The sequence below is a fragment of the Grammomys surdaster genome, unplaced genomic scaffold (assembly GCF_004785775.1).
Source record: "Grammomys surdaster isolate TR1022 unplaced genomic scaffold, NIH_TR_1.0 123465, whole genome shotgun sequence".
NCBI classification, from domain to species: Eukaryota; Metazoa; Chordata; class Mammalia; order Rodentia; family Muridae; genus Grammomys; species Grammomys surdaster.
In genome coordinates this window covers 257,470-274,319 of record NW_021618704.1, presented here as the reverse complement: position 1 = coordinate 274,319, position 16,850 = coordinate 257,470, and the positions used below count along the sequence as shown (strand labels likewise).

At 37.7% G+C, this 16,850-nt stretch overlaps 1 gene segment (V, D, J or C); it reads right to left on the bottom strand.

Annotated features, from left to right (window-relative positions):
* Positions 1-1,446: 1,446 nt before the first annotated feature.
* On the bottom strand, positions 1,447-3,004 carry LOC114636312. The segment is given in 2 exon segments: positions 1,447-2,573; positions 2,945-3,004. Coding segments are annotated over 2 exon segments (402 nt in total).
* Positions 3,005-16,850: the final 13,846 nt, after the last annotated feature.

The following is a 16,850-nucleotide window of genomic DNA, read 5'->3' as shown; positions in this document are numbered from 1 at the left end:
TCCACTGAGCGTCACTGTGTTTCTTTTGCTCTGCTGGGCCTATAGCCCCCATTGTCCAGATTCCCTGTCTGTCTGGGTACTGTTCTCTCCCTTTTTCACTAACTACTGTGGCCAAAATCCTTCATGCCTGCAATCTTTCTCTCTTTTACTCTCTCTCTCTTAACTAAATCTTGCATGGTATAGTTCTGCAATATATTGCAATTTCTTATCAGGTGCTGTCTGTCCTATAAAGGGCCATCAAAAGGAATATGTCTCAGTGGGCCCCTGAAGGACTTTTCTCACCTCGGCCAAATTGGTGGGGGTCTGGCTGCCTTCTCCCAGAGACCCGCTACTAGAGACCTGCTGTGATAGGCTGTCAGACCCTCCTTACCTTCAGCCATAACTTGGGCCGGGGGCTGCAGCTAGCACCGGCTGTGACTGGTTCTCCACTGATGCTGGCTTTTTTCTTACTCTTGCAATTATCTCTACCTGCTCAATCCTCTTTTCATCCATAAACATGAATGAGTCAGGAATTCTCAAACTCGCAGTTAACTGCAGCCAATGAAATACTGGCAGTTTAACTATATCGTTAAGTTTCTTTTGCAATACTAGAGTGTAAGCATAATTTTGAGAAACAAAACCAATTTTTAACAATGCAAACAATCCTTTTTCTCTAACATCAATACTAAATGCATTACTTTCATGTTACAACGTTAGGCAGCCAGTTCTTATATATGAATGTATGATAGTGCAGCTTTTAATAACTCTTAAAGAAACATTGTTTTAAATCCTATCTTTATACATCTGGTTTTTGAATGACTCCAATCCTGAGTTACCAGTTTTAAGCCAACTTTCTGTTACCAAATTTGCAAATTTTTAATCATGCTCAATAACTTATAGGCCAATAATCTATAACCAAGACATGCAGAACATCTGTATACTTTTAAAACCAGTCATAAACAAAAATGAAGTAAATGCACATCTTATATTTTTTCTATCCAAACAAAATTTTCTTACTTTTTCTAGCTGTAATTTCAAAAGAAGCACCTGTTGAACTCAATAATCATAGCCACAGATTTTTCAAGGAGAAATCAACCATCAGCTCCTTACCATAAAAGCCAAAAAAACCTGCTGGCTCTTTTCAGGGTGGCTTTTACGTCAATGAGACCATGGCATGACTTTTTTATGCTGTATTACACTCCTAACCACAGGTGCAGGACTCCAAAGGCCAATTGAAACTGCTTTTTGTTTTTACTTTCATACTCTTAACTTTTTGTAAGGCTATTAGCCATTCCTTGAGGGAAAACTTTCTAGTGATATCACTTTATGGTCTCTCAAAAATTGCAAGCATATTCAATGACTGCAAACCTCTCACCTTTAACAGGATGTAAAGGAACAGTATGAAAATACTCTTTTAAATCTATAATGATTTTATATGCATTTCCTGGAATGACAGCTGGAGTAGGCAAGTCAGGCTGTAATTCTAATTTCTCCAGCATAATCATTATATAGCTCCTGGCCCATAACTCATTATATAACTCCTGTCTGTTGTGAATGTCTTACTTTACCAGGAAATCCAAAAAGTTCTTGGACTCTCAAAGAGCAGCTTGTGCAAAGAATCATTTTTGCCAGGGCTCCTCCCACTGTGCCTCACTTCCAGCAGCAGAACAGGGGTCTTGCCTATCAGCTTTTGTTGTGAGAATTGAGGTTGCCTTTTAAACAAGTTTTAAGCTAAATCAAGCCAGAAATTTTAACCCTTTTTATCTTTCTGAACATGGAATATAGAACAGTCATTTATTCTAATGAAACAAAGACAGACAATGACACATGTGGACAAATTCGCACCAAGGACTTAAGCTCAGTGGGCAGTCTATTCTTCTAAGTTCCTGTAGCTGGTTGTATGTGCAACCAAGGTGAGCAACTCCACCTAGGTCCTATTATTTGGTCTATTGTGGTAAACAAGTTCTTTCAGGCCTGCTCAAGGCTAGGAGTAGAGCACAAACAATAAACTAGTTAATGAGATGAATTTCTCCTGAGGCAGAGCCAATACCATAACTGTTACAGCTAGAAGGATCAGTAACTGATGGTACTTAAAGTTTAGCCATACTACTCATCCAGTGAGGTGAGTATAGCCAGAGCTCTCAGTTGCAATTACTGATGATGCCCATGCTCTTTCCCTCACACAGACACAGAGTGCTCTGCTCCTCTCCAGACTAGCAGCACATTAGCAGCTGGGCTACATCAAGCAAGAGCATTTTTTGTTAGGATCTGTATCACTGTGAGAGGATCATGGGTAGCTTGCATACAGTAATAAACTCCCAAATCCTCAGCCTCCACTCTGCTTAGTTTGAGTGTGAAATCTGTTCCTGACCCACTGCCACTGAACCTGTCAGGAACCCCAGATTCCAGTTCAGAAACAGAATAAATTAGAAGCTGTGGAGACTGGCCTGGCCTCTGTAAAAACCAACTCAAATAGGTGTATCCATTACTATCCAAGAGACTCTGACTTGACCTGCAAGATATGGAGGCTGGTTGTCCAATGGTAACCGATAAAATGTGTGGAGTCTGGGTCATCACAACATCCCCATTGATTCCTGAAATTATAATAAAACAGTGCGAAGTCATGTGCAAATTTTGCAAACAATCTTTGTGAATTATTTTAAGTTACTCATTTCAAGTGAGATTCTGGTATGCTTTATGATTTTTTTTAATATATCAAATGATTTTTCACAAAACAATTCAGCTGAAGATCCTAAGGTCATATACTTTTCCCATCTACATTAGAATCTTCATCTTAGCACAAATCCTATCTCATCTGTCATTTCTCATTATTATGTGACTGAACCTCGTATGTCCATCTTAGAAAAGAAAACCTACCTCGCAACACATGGACAGCCCAAATCATCAGTCAGTGATCACCCTCCATCCCCAGGGATTCTCCTCCTGCATCTCATTCTCTACTTACCCAGAATCCAAAGCAATAACAGAAACATGGACTCTACAGGACTCATCATTTTGAGGAGATGAACATAGGAAAGTAATAACTGAAAGCAAGAATACAGCTGAGCTTTTATCTTAGTACAGCAAGGCAAGGACAACCCTAGGGAGCAATATGCAAATACCCTTCCCCAAATAACAGTGTACTTAGGGGACAGTTTTGTGGGTTTCTTGTATTTTTAAAACAACTCACACAGATCTTCTGTGTTAGAAGTGAATGTAATAAAACAAAATCCGTTGACTGATGAGAGACTAGTGGAATGCTGAAAGACTGACAAAGTAGTTCAAATCCATTTGCATTTTGTATAATTTCTTTTGAAATAAACTATTGATTCAGATTCTGGTAATTCCTCTACTCTCCCATGAAGAAAGTATACTCACATTTCAACAAGCAGTTTTAGGAAATAAAGTATCTGTTACAATATTTCTATTTTCTTGAGTACACTAAAATTGAGAGAGAAAACAAAAACATAGGAGGAAACCTCATATTTTAGTGAGACTGTCATTACTTAAGTTGAGAGTAGATTTTTTATTTTTAGTTCCAGACTGTCCAGTCTATCATTAAGTAGTTTCTGGTGCTCTCTTCTGGTGAATGTTTAAACATCTTAATGAAATCAGGTAGGCAGTTGCCAAGTCTATGCTGCTGGAAATTAGCAAGAGGAGGAAAACAAGAGTATAGCAGGGACTCCATCTCCCTTTCTATGGCTGCCTCAGTGACATTCAAAGTCTGCCTACTTCTAAAAAATGTTCTCCGCAGGTGGTGGCACAAGCAAAACAGCTGTGTCAGTCCAACCTCTCACTTCTTCTTCCCTGTGAGGTGTCTGTTATGACTTGTATCACTGTGAGCTGAAGAAGTTACTATGCTCTTGGCAGTAATAAATTTCAGCATCTTCAGACTCTAAGATGCTGCTGTTGAGAGTAAAATGCATCACAGACCCACTACCATTAAACATCTATGAGACACCATGTTTCAAGACGGATGCCAAATAAATTAGGGGCCTAGGAGCTTTCCCTGGTTTCTGCTGATAACAAACTATGCCAATGTCCAGTGCTCTCATTAAACTGGTTAGTAGTGCAACCAGAAACAGTGGAAACAGAGTTTTCTGGATGTCACTTTGGGTACATGTCATTGGAAATGCAAATGCACATTGTTATTCATACCACTGGAAAAATGTCTTTCAAAAACAGGCAGGAATGAACACAGTACTCTAGCAACTTCTGGACACTGTCTTTCCTTACATGAAAGCAAAGAAGCAGGTGATCAAAGGTGGTGATTTCTTTCAGTCTGTTTGTTTTTTATACATAGGAAGTCTATTGATTTTTGTGCATCAGCTTTCTCTCTTGATACCTTACTGAAAATGTTTATCACCTGCAGAAGTTTCCTGGTGAGGTTTTTAGAGATTTCATGAATAAAATCATATTATCTGTCAAAAAGGACACTTTGAATTCTTCCTTTCCTATTTTCATCCTTTAGATCTCTTTCAGTTATCTCCCTGCTTTAGTCAAGACTTTGAGTGCTTTCCTTTTTCCATTGTATGGTTTTAGATTCTTTGTCAAAAATCAAGTATCTAAAGGTATGTGGGTTTACATCTGGATCTTGTATTTGATACTATTATGCAACCTGTCTGTATCTATACCAATACCATGGAATTTTTATTACTATTACTCTTTAGTACAGCTTGAGAACTGAGGTGACAATGCCTCCAGAAGTTCTTTTATTGTTCAGGATAATTTTTGCTATTCTGTTTTTTTTTTGTTGCTTGTTTGTTTGTTTGTTTTATTTTTTGTTTTGTTTTGTTGTTTGTTTGTTTGAATTTTTTTTTGTTTTATTTTTCCCAAGAAGATCAGATTTGCTCTTTCGAAGTCTATAAAATTGTGATGGAATTTTGATGGGAATTGCACTGAATCTGTAGATTTTTTTAAATATCTGTTTTTCACTATCTTAATCCTACCCATCCATAAGAATGGGAGATCTTTCCATTTTTCAATGTCTTGTTCGATTTCTTTTTTAGAGAAATAAAGTTCTTATCATATAGATCTTTTACTTGCTTGGTTACAGTTACAAGATTTTTTATATTGTTTGTGGCTATTATGAATGTTAGCATTTCTTCTATTCTCTGCCCTACAGTTACCTGGTATCAGCCAGGTATGCCTGACTCAGTATAAAAGGGGTTGCTTGCCCCCTCCTCTCTTTCGTGCTCTCCTACCCTCTTCCCCCTCTGCCCCTTTTCTCCCCATTCCCCTCCTCCCCTCTCTCTCCACATGTTCTCTCTCTCTCTGTCTCTCTCTGTCTCTCTCTGTCTCTCTCTCTCTCTCTCTCTCCCTTTCTCTGTCTCTACTACTCACACAACTCACATCCCTATGCCCTAAATAATTCTAATATATAATTCATATATATATATATATATATATATATATATATATATATATATGCATTCTATACTATCTATTATATACTATACTCTGTCTGTACTATGGTCTGTCTATACTCTGTCTATATTATACTCTTTTGGTCAGTTGTGTGCCAGGTACCTCAGGGGGAATGGATACTGCAGCAAGGGCCCACAAAGGCATGCCCTTCCACTTTACCATACAACACCTCTAATAAACATATCCCTGGCTTCCCTTTCTTTTTTATAAAACACAACAGTGAAGGTTATTGCTTCTCTAATTTCTTTCTAAGCCCATTTACCTTTACTATAAAGGAGGGCTACTCATTTCTTTGAGATATTTTTTATCCAGTCATTTTGCTGAAGTTGTTAATCATGTGTAGGAGACTTTGGGGATTACTTATATATACTATCATATCTTCCATGAATAGTGATACCTTAAATTTTTCCTTTCCAATTTATATCCCCTATATCTCCATTTGTTGTCTTTGTGCTGTATCTAGAAATTCAAGTACTATATTAAATAGATAGGTGGAGAGTGTGCAGCCTAGTTTTGTCCCTAGTTTTAGTGGAGTTGCTCCAAGTTTCTTCCATTTAATCTTATGTTGGATATTGGATTGATGTATACTGCTTTTGATATGTTTATGTATGAGCTTTGAATGCCTCATTTCTCCAAGACTTTTAACATCAAGTGGTATGGGATTGTGTCAAAAGCTTTTTCAGCATTTAATAAAATAATCATGTGATTTTCCTTTAAGTTTGTTTAGATACAGGATTACATAGACAGATATTTGTATATTGAACCATCCCTGTATCCCTAGGAGGAAGTGCACTTGATCATGGTGAATGATATATTTGATGTCAGTGTAGTGGTTCTTCAGAAAACTGAAAATAGTTATACTTGAGAACCCAGCTATACCTCTCCTGGACATGTATCCAAAAGATGCTCCAACATATAACAAGGACACATGCTCCAGTATTTTCATACCAGTTTTATTTATAATAGTCAGAAGCTAGAAACAACCCAGATGTCCCTCAACAGAGGAATAAATACAAAAAATGTGGTACATTTATACAATGGAGTACTCCTCGACTATTAAAAACAATTACTTCATGAAATTCACAGGCAAATAGATTGAACTTGAAAATATCATCCTGAGTGAGGCTATCCAGTCACAAAAGCACACACATGGTATGTACTCACTGATAAGCAGATCTTAGCCAAAAAAAAAGCTCAGAATACCTACAATGCAACTTACAGACCACATGAAACCCAAGAAGAAGGAAGAGAAGAAGGAAAAGAAGAAGGAAGGCTACATCAAAGTGTGGATGCTATAGTCCTACCAGTAGGGAAAAGAAAATCATCTCAGGAAAGAGAAGAAAAGGGGATGGGGGGATGAGAGGGAGGGTAAAGGAGAGTCTGATTCAAATAATGAAGGAGGTGGAGGCAAATACAGAGAGTCAAGAATTTGAAAGGAGATGTATAACACTAGGGGAGGGGGAACAAGGGTGTAGGCACTAGAAAGTCCCAGATGCCAGGGACGTAAGAGGTTCCCAGGACCCAACAAAGAAGAAATTAGCCAAAATACCCAACAAAGGTGAAATAGAACCCCTAGAGACCTTATTCAGTTGATAGGTAAGGCATCCAGTTGAGGGATAAGACCACCCACTTACTTCAAACATAATAATCCAGAATTTCTCCTGTCAAAAGGAAATGCAGGGATAAAGTATGGAATAGAGACTGTAAGAAAGGCCATCCAGAGACTGCTTCACATAGAGATCCATCCAAGCTGCAGACAACAAACCCAGACACTACTGCTAATGCCAGGAAGAGCCTGGTATAGCTGTCCCCCAAGTGGCTCTGCCAGATTCTGACCAATACAGATGTGGAAGTAAGCAGCCAAAACTTTGGACTGAGTGTGGAGACTCCTGAGGGGTCAGGGCAAGGACTGAAGAAGCTAACAGGGTTTGCAACTCCATAGGAATAACAACAATATCAAACAACTAGACCCCCCCACACACACAGTTCCCAGGGACTAAACCACCAACCAAAGAGTACACATGGAGGGACCCATGGCTCCAGGTGCATATGTAGCAGAGAACGGCTTTATCTGGCATCAGTGGGAGGAGAGGCCATTGGTCCTGTGAAGGCTGGATTTCCTACTGTACAAGAATGCCAGGGCAATGGGGTGGAAGTGGCTGGTCATAGAAGCTTGAGAATGGGGCAAGGGATAGGGATGTTGTGGAGGGGAAACAGGGAAGATTATCTTATTCTTGTTAAGACTTCCTTTGTGGCTTAGAATGAAGTCTGTTTTAGAATGTTAATGGAATACTATGAAGGATGTATAGTATATATGTATGCATGATATGGATGGGATATATTTTAGATGTTGTTTTCTTTTGTTGTTTTGTATTAGTTACTGTCTCCATGATCCCAGGATTGAGGCTGAAATTTTGTTATTCTTCCTCAGCATACATCATAACAGCATCAAATCTCCTGGGCCCCTTTTGGTTTCATTTTATGTTTTTAGGGTCTGAAGGGGAGGGCATTGAGGGTTATGATATTATGTCATTTCCTTTTCTAAGGATAAACATTGTCTTTAGATCCTGAATGAGACAACAAAAAATTTCTTAGTGGGGAGCAGAGAGCTTTGGAACACATAGGAAGAGTCATTTGTTAGTCTTTGCTTAAGTAGAGCTCTTTATTATTTGTCATGTTTACTCAAGCAAGCTACAAGGAGAATTGTTGAACTACCCATTGGTCTAGGCCAAAGTTTATTTATTTTGACAATTCTTCTATATCTGTAACATGCAGCAGGGTTTATATCTTTTACCTCTCTTCTTAACATTTTAGTTCTTTAGAATTAGAATTCTTAGTTTACATTTATGTCTATAACTCTCTGGTCTGTTAATCAAGAGCTGATGGTCAGCTGGAGAAAATTAATCAGCTGGCCAATGGTATTCTTATTTTTTTTTTGTTTTCTTATATATTTAATCCTTTCATTCAATTTATTGGGATCAATGCTGGTGGAGCAGGCATGAAGGATGTGGCCCCCAAGCAATTTACATTTGTGACTTCAGTACCAAGGGCTAACATGGGTCTTTGCTGTTAGCAACCAATGAGGAGGGGGTTAGGTGGGGTATTTTGCTGCCTATAGAAGTTAGAGACTAAACACACAGAGATTCAACTTTAGAACACTCACCTGTCCTGAACCAACATTCTTAGTCAGTAGACTCAAGCTAAGTCTTAAATGAGACTTTAAAAAATTTTAATTAACTTAGTAACATCCTAAATGCTGTTCCCCCAGCCAGCCCCTCCCTCATAGAGTTCCTCCTCCCATCTGCTGGCCTTTCACATCCTCCCTCCCTTTCTCATCTGAAAGGAGTACCAACTCCTGGGTATCATGGATGCTAGCACATCATGTCTCTGCCAAATTAGGGTTATCCTCTTTCAGTCAGGCCAGACAAGCTGCCTGTCTGCTACATATTTGGTAGGGACCTCTTTCCAGCCAGTGCATGTTCTTTTGTTGGTGACCCAGACTCTGAGGGCTCTTATCCATAGGAAAGTAGTTTGGGGCCTGTTCAAGTGCCATAAAATTCCAATGACCAGCCCAGCTGTCACCAGTTCCTTGAGGAAGGCAGCAATGGGGTATGGAGTCAGTTGTCAAGGCCAAAGTTTACTTTGGCAGTTATTCTTTCTATAACTTTTGACTATTCTAAGACCAAAAGCCATTGGCTTCTGGTAATAAACTCTTTCTGTTAGCAAGGGGATTAAAAAGGAAAAAAAGCTTAATTGTTAGGGCTTCCTTTTTTCTGGCTCAAGGCCCTCTCCTTGGCCAGGCAACACACTTGGAGGTTGTTAACTCTTCATGAAATACAGAAAAAATAAAAGTAGAAAAAGAAAATCCTTTTGACAGATAGGATGCACAGACACACATATTCAAACATTCTGGTCCAGTCTGACAACCTATCTCAGCTCCACCATTGCTCACGCATACTTACATACAGACAGACATATATACACATGTACATATGACATACACACAAACATACATATACATATACACATACACATAAACATACACATACACATCATGCACACACACACAGACACACACACAGACACACACACACACACACACACATACACACATGCATATACATTTGGATGGATGAGGCAGAGACCCTCAAACCGATTTCTTTCTTCTGGCCATTTTACACATGTTGTTGTTGTTGTTGTTGATCAGAGTAATTTGCTTTTTAAAAATTTTTTAAATATATTCCAGATTTTATCCCCTCCTGGTCCACCCTCTAACTGTTCCACATCCCATACCTCCTCCCCAACCCCAGTCTCCACAAGGAAGTCCATATCCCCCCACCTTCCACCCCACCACACCTTTTCCCTCCCTGGGGCCTCCAGTCTCTTGAGGGTTTGGTACATATTCTCTGACTGAACCCCGACCTGACAGTCCTCTGCCTCATATAAGCTGATGTAGTAAACTGCCTGGTTGGTGGTTCAGTGTCTGAGAGATCTCGTGGGTCCAGATTAATTAAGATTGCTGGTCCTCCATTTTATACCTTTTTATACAAAAGTTCTTTAGAAAATTACCTCATATGTAAAATTTTACACAAAAGGTGAGTTACAGAAGGATATTGATAGTGAATTCAAAGTAGTGTTTCATTCTATAAGCTCATTATAAGTTTAAAGCAAGAATTTTACATGATCTCTCTTTATCATAGTGCACATCTGGAGCTTTATCCTTTGACCTGACCTAAAATGAATGTTTTTCCTTGACCACAAATTTGTCAGAAGCCTATTTCTTTTTTTAGTGTAACTGTGAAAGTTCATCGTACCCTTTATTGTGAACCCTTTACTTACTATTCTGAGGAATGGGCACATTCTTGATTCTGACTTTATTATATATTTCTGGCAAAACAATGAAAACTATCTCTTCAAAACTTTCTTCCCAAAATTATTCAATAAAGTCAATTAAACAGCATTAACTCAAGAAAGTTATTTTCATGTTATACTGTAGGAAATTTGCTCAATAGGCTCAAGTGATGCCCAGGAATCATTAGGCTATGTTATAGTGATAGGAAAAGACATATTAGCAGTAAGAAGCAATTCTGGGATGAAGTATCTTGGGACCTTTCCCCTCATAGCTCACACATTATAGGCCATGCAAAAGCAGTGGACCATCTCCAAAAAACTTACTTATTTGCCTTTAGCCCTTTCAATGTGGCTCTGTACATGAGTCTATAACTTCTTTTCAGATGTGGAGACCCAGAAATCCTACCCCTTGGTAATGAAGGATATAATTGTTTTGTTGTTGCTGTTGAAAGGCTATATATTCCAGACTTTATATCTAATATTTATGGATAAGTTTAATGTCTATGAAGAAGAAATACAAGGCCTAAGTAAACAATATGCTATGTAATACCATCTATGTGTTCCTTTAAAAAGACACAATCAACTGATTTGGTTTGGGAGCTCATGGATACAGTAGGGAATGGCAATCTTATAGACCACATACAATTGTTCAGTTTTGGTTCATGTTTCTTTTAAATTGTAATATCCTTTGGATAATTTTCTCCTTATATTAGTTTCTTTTCTCTTTTAGTAAAACACTATGACCAAGACAATTCATAAAGCATTCATTTGGGCTTTTGGAGGGGTAGTCTATGATGGAAAAATTGAGGCAGTGGAAATGGTAGCTGGAGCAGAAGCTGAGGGATCATATCTTAAAATGCATGCAGGTATGTGTGTACCTCATGTGTGGGGGAGGAATTAGAGTTACACATGCCCAGAAACAACCATGTGAGTGCTTAGAACCAAACCTGAATCGTCTGCAATGGCAACAAGTGATCTTCCCCACTAACTCATCTATCCATGCTCCAAACATTTTTTTAATGCTTCTCCTTCTTTAACTTCTCTATTTTCCATCTCCTATCCAATTTTCCCACCCTCCCAAATACAAACTTTCTTATCATCTTCTTCATCTTCTGTTTCTTTCCTCTTCCCCTCATATCCTCCCTCCCCCCTTCTTTCCTTCTTTTCTTCCTTTCCATTTCCCTGTTTGCTTCTGCCTTGGCTGCCCAGCATTGTTACTGTTTCCCTAGGATAGTTAATCAATACTAGTGCCACAATAATTTCTGTAAAAATCACCTGATGTAAATGTCTTTAATTATAAATTGAAGTCTGCCATGAGTTCACCAAACAGTTGTGGTTTCAGGCCCCTAAATTGCTTCTATGCTGACTTCCTTCCCTGTGACTTCTTACTCTCTTTGATGACATTATTGACTGTTGATTTATCCCAGATACTCTCATAAAGTGTGCCCTGGGAATTTACTAACATACATGATGACTGCTTTGCAGACCTCTCTACAGACCAGCTCCGCTATCCATATTTTACAAATCTGGCCTTTGCAGAGAGAACTAAAATGCATCAAACAGGCAGGGATGATATCAGGATTTTGTCACAGACACAGTTTTTCATAGTTTTGCTATTGTTCATGAGAAACTTAAATGTATTACAATATCTTCAAAGAAATTTATTTGTAAGGAGACAAACATTTACTGAATGTGTAGGATATAATAGTCTTTTTTTTTCTTGTAGGAAGCCAATAGTATGCAGGCATGATGCCAATAGAAATGACATTTAATATTTCAACATTTGTACCTTGAAATCTTTGTGTGTATAAATTTATACTCATTCTCTATTTCTGATTGTAGGTGCCTATGAGATCATTGTGATGTCCAGTCTCCAAATCCTTGTATGTGTCTGAAGGAAACAGGGTCACAAATAAACTGCAAGGCCAGTCCAGTATAGCATGGTACCAACAGAAAACAGGACATTTTCCTAAACTTCTGATCTACCTGGCATCCAATTGTGGCTTTCTTACTTGTTTTCAAATTCATGGTCTCTTTGTAATTGTTTTTATATATATATTCACATATACATGTATAAATATGTATATATATATATATATATATATATATTTACACTAAGAGAAAATTAAATCAGAATGATACATAACATAAACAGTATTTGATATTGGAGGGATCTCCAATACCAGCTTTCATGATAAAGGCACTATGATGAAAATAAATAAATAAATAAATAAATAAATAAATAAATAAATAAATGTTTATTAAATTAAAATAAATGCATGCTTGGTTTAGACTTAGAATGACCCTAAGCAGAAATCCCTGCAACACTTTTCCTAGTCATGAGGGTTCAGGCATAAGAATTGATGATCTGCTAAGTTAATAGTCATTTGTAACTTAAGAATAGAGAAATCAATGAATCACATGCTATTGGAGTATCAAAGATTGATACAGATGGTATCTTCCCACCAAGCTCATGGCCTGATATTGAGCTAATATCCTGGGTACAGGCAGCAGTGTGCTACAGTGTTCCTTGTTTTGTCAATGTCACCTGCTTAAATGTTGCTGTACCACACAAAACTGAGCTCCTCAAAAGCACAAATAGAAAATTAGCAATGAAGAATGAGATCCTCTGTCCTTTCGGTGTAGTATGTACAAAGGAACTCTGTATAAGGGTTTTCTAAAAGGCTCTAGGAAATAACTGAGGACAATCCAAACTGAATTTCATTGCTGCCTGCATTTTGTGTGAATAGCCCCAGATGTTTCAGGTGCCCAATACAGATGTTTACTTCTATTCAGAAACTTACCTAAGTTCAGATTGTTCTTCTAAGATACTGTAGTTATGTTTTGTTTCTTTAGAACATATGTTACTCATTGCATTTAATAATTAAACTTGATGTTTGTTTAAGCCCTAGGTGTCATCCTGTAATACATTAATTTGTTATTGTTTGCCTACAAATTATCTTCCAAAAAGTTGGTGTGTAAAAACTTAATTTTCCCCTCACTGGGTAAATATAGTTATTGGGAAGTCAAGGGATCATGAAGTTTCTGATCTTATGATTATATTAACTCATTGGTAATTTATAATAAATAGAATTATCAGGAAGTGATGGAAAGTAAAAGTGAAGAATAATGTAAGGAGACAAGCTACCAGAAATATGACTTTTAAAAGCACTTCTTGTTCTTGGTGTGCCACATCTTCCCCTTCTCTCCTATTCCTTCCTTTCCCCACTTCTCCTCCCACCCCTCTCCCTGCCCTTTCCTTCTGATCTCCTCTCCTTTTTTTTCATAACTTAGTTACAGATAGTAGTTGACTGTCTGTGGGTGCTGAGAATCTGTTCTGGGCCCTCTGGAAGAATAACCAAGTCGCCAGCTGCGGGTAAGCAGTGGCTGGAAGACAGGGAAGTCATCCATGATGGCTGCAAGATGAGAGGCCCCAATAATACAAGAAAGTCCATGGGTTTTTATAGGCTTTAATGTCATGGCGGATGGTGGATGTATCTAGATACTCCCCCTTTCAAACTCAGGGCAGACCTGAGTTAAAAAAGGAGGGGGGAAAGGGGGGAGAGCCTGGGGAAGAATACTTAATTGACTATGTCCTCTGGCCTTCAGGTATCTCATTAGTATGTAAATCATATGAGGCTGAGGCCCTCTATGTGTGCTCTTTGGGAGGGGCTGCATTGTCCAATGTGACTGAATGATGTAGGTTGGAGTTCCATGCTACGTGTTAGGAGCCTAGATTCTAGGAGTACACTGGAGTAAATGCCCATTCCTTACAGGGTCTCGGGGCTACTTCCAGCCAGAGCTTCTACCAAAAATCAAGACCCTTTTCACTGCCCTAAAAGAACTTAACTGTATTTTCCTTCAAGGATTAGGAAGACACTGTGGTTATTAATTTTCTGCTAAGTTTTATAAGTTTTATCATCAATGTACCAGGTACACTGGTTGTCATTCAGATGAGGGAAGTAGCCATGACTGGATGTGGTGAAGAAGGCTTCTGAGCCTCAGAAAAGAGATTTCTATTGGAGTCTCAAGAACTGTGGGAGAAGTTCTGTAATGTCATACACAATAATAATCTTCCAGGTCTTCCTTGGACAATGTTGATGGTGAGAATGAAATCTGTCCTAGATTAACAGTCTATGGGGTAACCAGGGACCCTAGAGTTCTAATGGATGTCCAGAAGATCAACACTTTAGAGGCTGTTCTGCTTTCTTTTGATGTGTGATTAACTGGCTCTACTGGGTAAAGCTACCAAACAGAGTTTGTTCAGAAATTGAGCTAATAGAAACTCTCTCTCCCACTAGTACACCCATGGAGGATGGAGACTGGTTCATCACAATGTCTCCACAGGCACCTGTAATTGGAGAGTGATAACTGTCTTACATACACAAACATTCAAAGATTACATAACATAAACATTGACATTAAAAATGTCTTTTCTAAACTAGGTGTAGTGGCACACATCAATAATCTCAGCACTTGGAAAAAGAGGCAATATAATGTCTCTGAGGCTGAGGGTAGCCTGGTCAACATAGTAAATTCCAGAATATACAGACCCTGTCAATGAATACAAAAAGAGAACTTTTATAAAGATGATGTCTGTATAGTACTGAGTTTGTGAAGGAACAATATTTTCCTAAGGTATTCTATTCCTGTATAATCTTTCACTATAAAGCTATCACTATAAAAAGATTATAATGCTTATCACCAAATACCCAGAACAGCAGAGATATGAGGACCTATGTCTGTGAATCCAAATTGTGATTACCCTACATGTCTGATACACTTCAATGTTCACAAAAAAGTTCTAGTTTATAAAATCTGAGCATCAGAAGAGCCTGTGAAGACCATGCAGAACAGCCATCAATTGTGGAAGTAAACACCATGGTACATGTGAGAGTGGCTGGTATCATTCAACAGCCAATAACGTCAGAGAGTATAAGCAATCTCTGGAAGAAATCAACATAGAAGATAATGGTCTAACTTGGAGGACTCAAACCATAAATTTCTAGATGCTATAATCACAGGCTTCAGTTCACAACCAAAGTTAACAAACAGGCTTAAGTTCGCACACATAAGAAACCTAACTCACAATAACAATTTATGGGCAATTATATCATAACATCATTGGTAACAATAGAAAGCAACAAAGAAGAAAGGGGGAAAACTGGGATGAAAATATATAAAGGATGATAGACAGGAGGAAGAAAGGGAAATGAGGAGGAAAGTATGAAAGAAATGAAGAGAAGGAGGAAAGTGAAGGAAAAGAAAGGAAGGAAATACAGTGATAGGAAGGGGGAAAGAAAAAGGAAATGGAGAAAAGGAAAAGGTAACAAATGAAAATCAGAATGTGAAATTGACAAATTTTGGACCAGTTTTGTATAACACTGGCCCAAAATTTCAAAGTTCCATAGCCACTCACATTCTGATGTCAAAGGAAAGACCTGCAAACTCTTGAACTGTAGTTCCCAAGCTGAGCATCATCCATAAAGCAAAGGCAGGCTAAGAGTTCATTCCATGGATTTATGTGGCACTCACATTTAACTATAGGGTTATAAGGGTATTAATGTCATTGTAAATGTAAGCCAAATAGAAACTTGACACTAACATTCCAAATGATAGAGTCAGAAATGGTGCTACCAAAAGTAGAAAATGGAGGGGAGAGTAAAAAATCAAGAATTCCTCTGAAACTCTTTCTGCAGTCTAATGCTGAAGCCCAACACTGTAAAAGTTTGCCTTTTTAGAGAAACATATGTCCTAGGAATCACGTATTAAATCTGTGAGTCATGCAACAGAACCTATAGACCATCAAATATTCCCAGCAATAAAAGGTACTGAATGTATATCAACCAAAAGGAATTGAAAAGCAGATGTAAAATGAAATGGAGATGTTTCTGGCATTTTCAACTTGTGTTGCATTATGGGACTTCACTGCAGCCTTGGTTCTGAACATACAACATGCACATTTTGCACTATACATGTCAACATATGATGTCACACTGCTCAGATTTTAGACTATTATATGTTATGCATTAAATTGTTTTTACTATACATACTAAGATTTTGTTCTGATAAAAACACAATAATTTAGTCACCTATTAATATTTCCCATATATGAATATCAATTTCATATGTCATTGAGCTCTAGAGTGTTACAGTATTTAACTAAGGGGTTGCTGTTTGAGTTTCTAAATTGAGATACTTTAAAAGTAGTTAAATGAATTTTAGCTTGGGATTAGACAAAATTTCCAAAATTTCTAAAAATTCCTGAAATGCCCCATAAGCACATTTCTGCCATTATCTGATATATATTTATGTGAACTAGGACTCTCAGAAATGATGATTATAATATTATAACATTACATTATATGCTGACTCTGAAATATGCTGATGCTGTGCTATACATTATGGAACTAAATATTAGATAACATTCACTTCTTTTGTAAAAATAAGTAACAATACTCATATCTCTAAAATGTAGTTCTTCCTTCATCTTTAACAAATAGCAAGATTATATAATACCAAGTGTTTTAAAATTAATTTTTCTATTACTTATTAATTCTTAATGTTTATCTTCTAAACCTTGTTATATATTG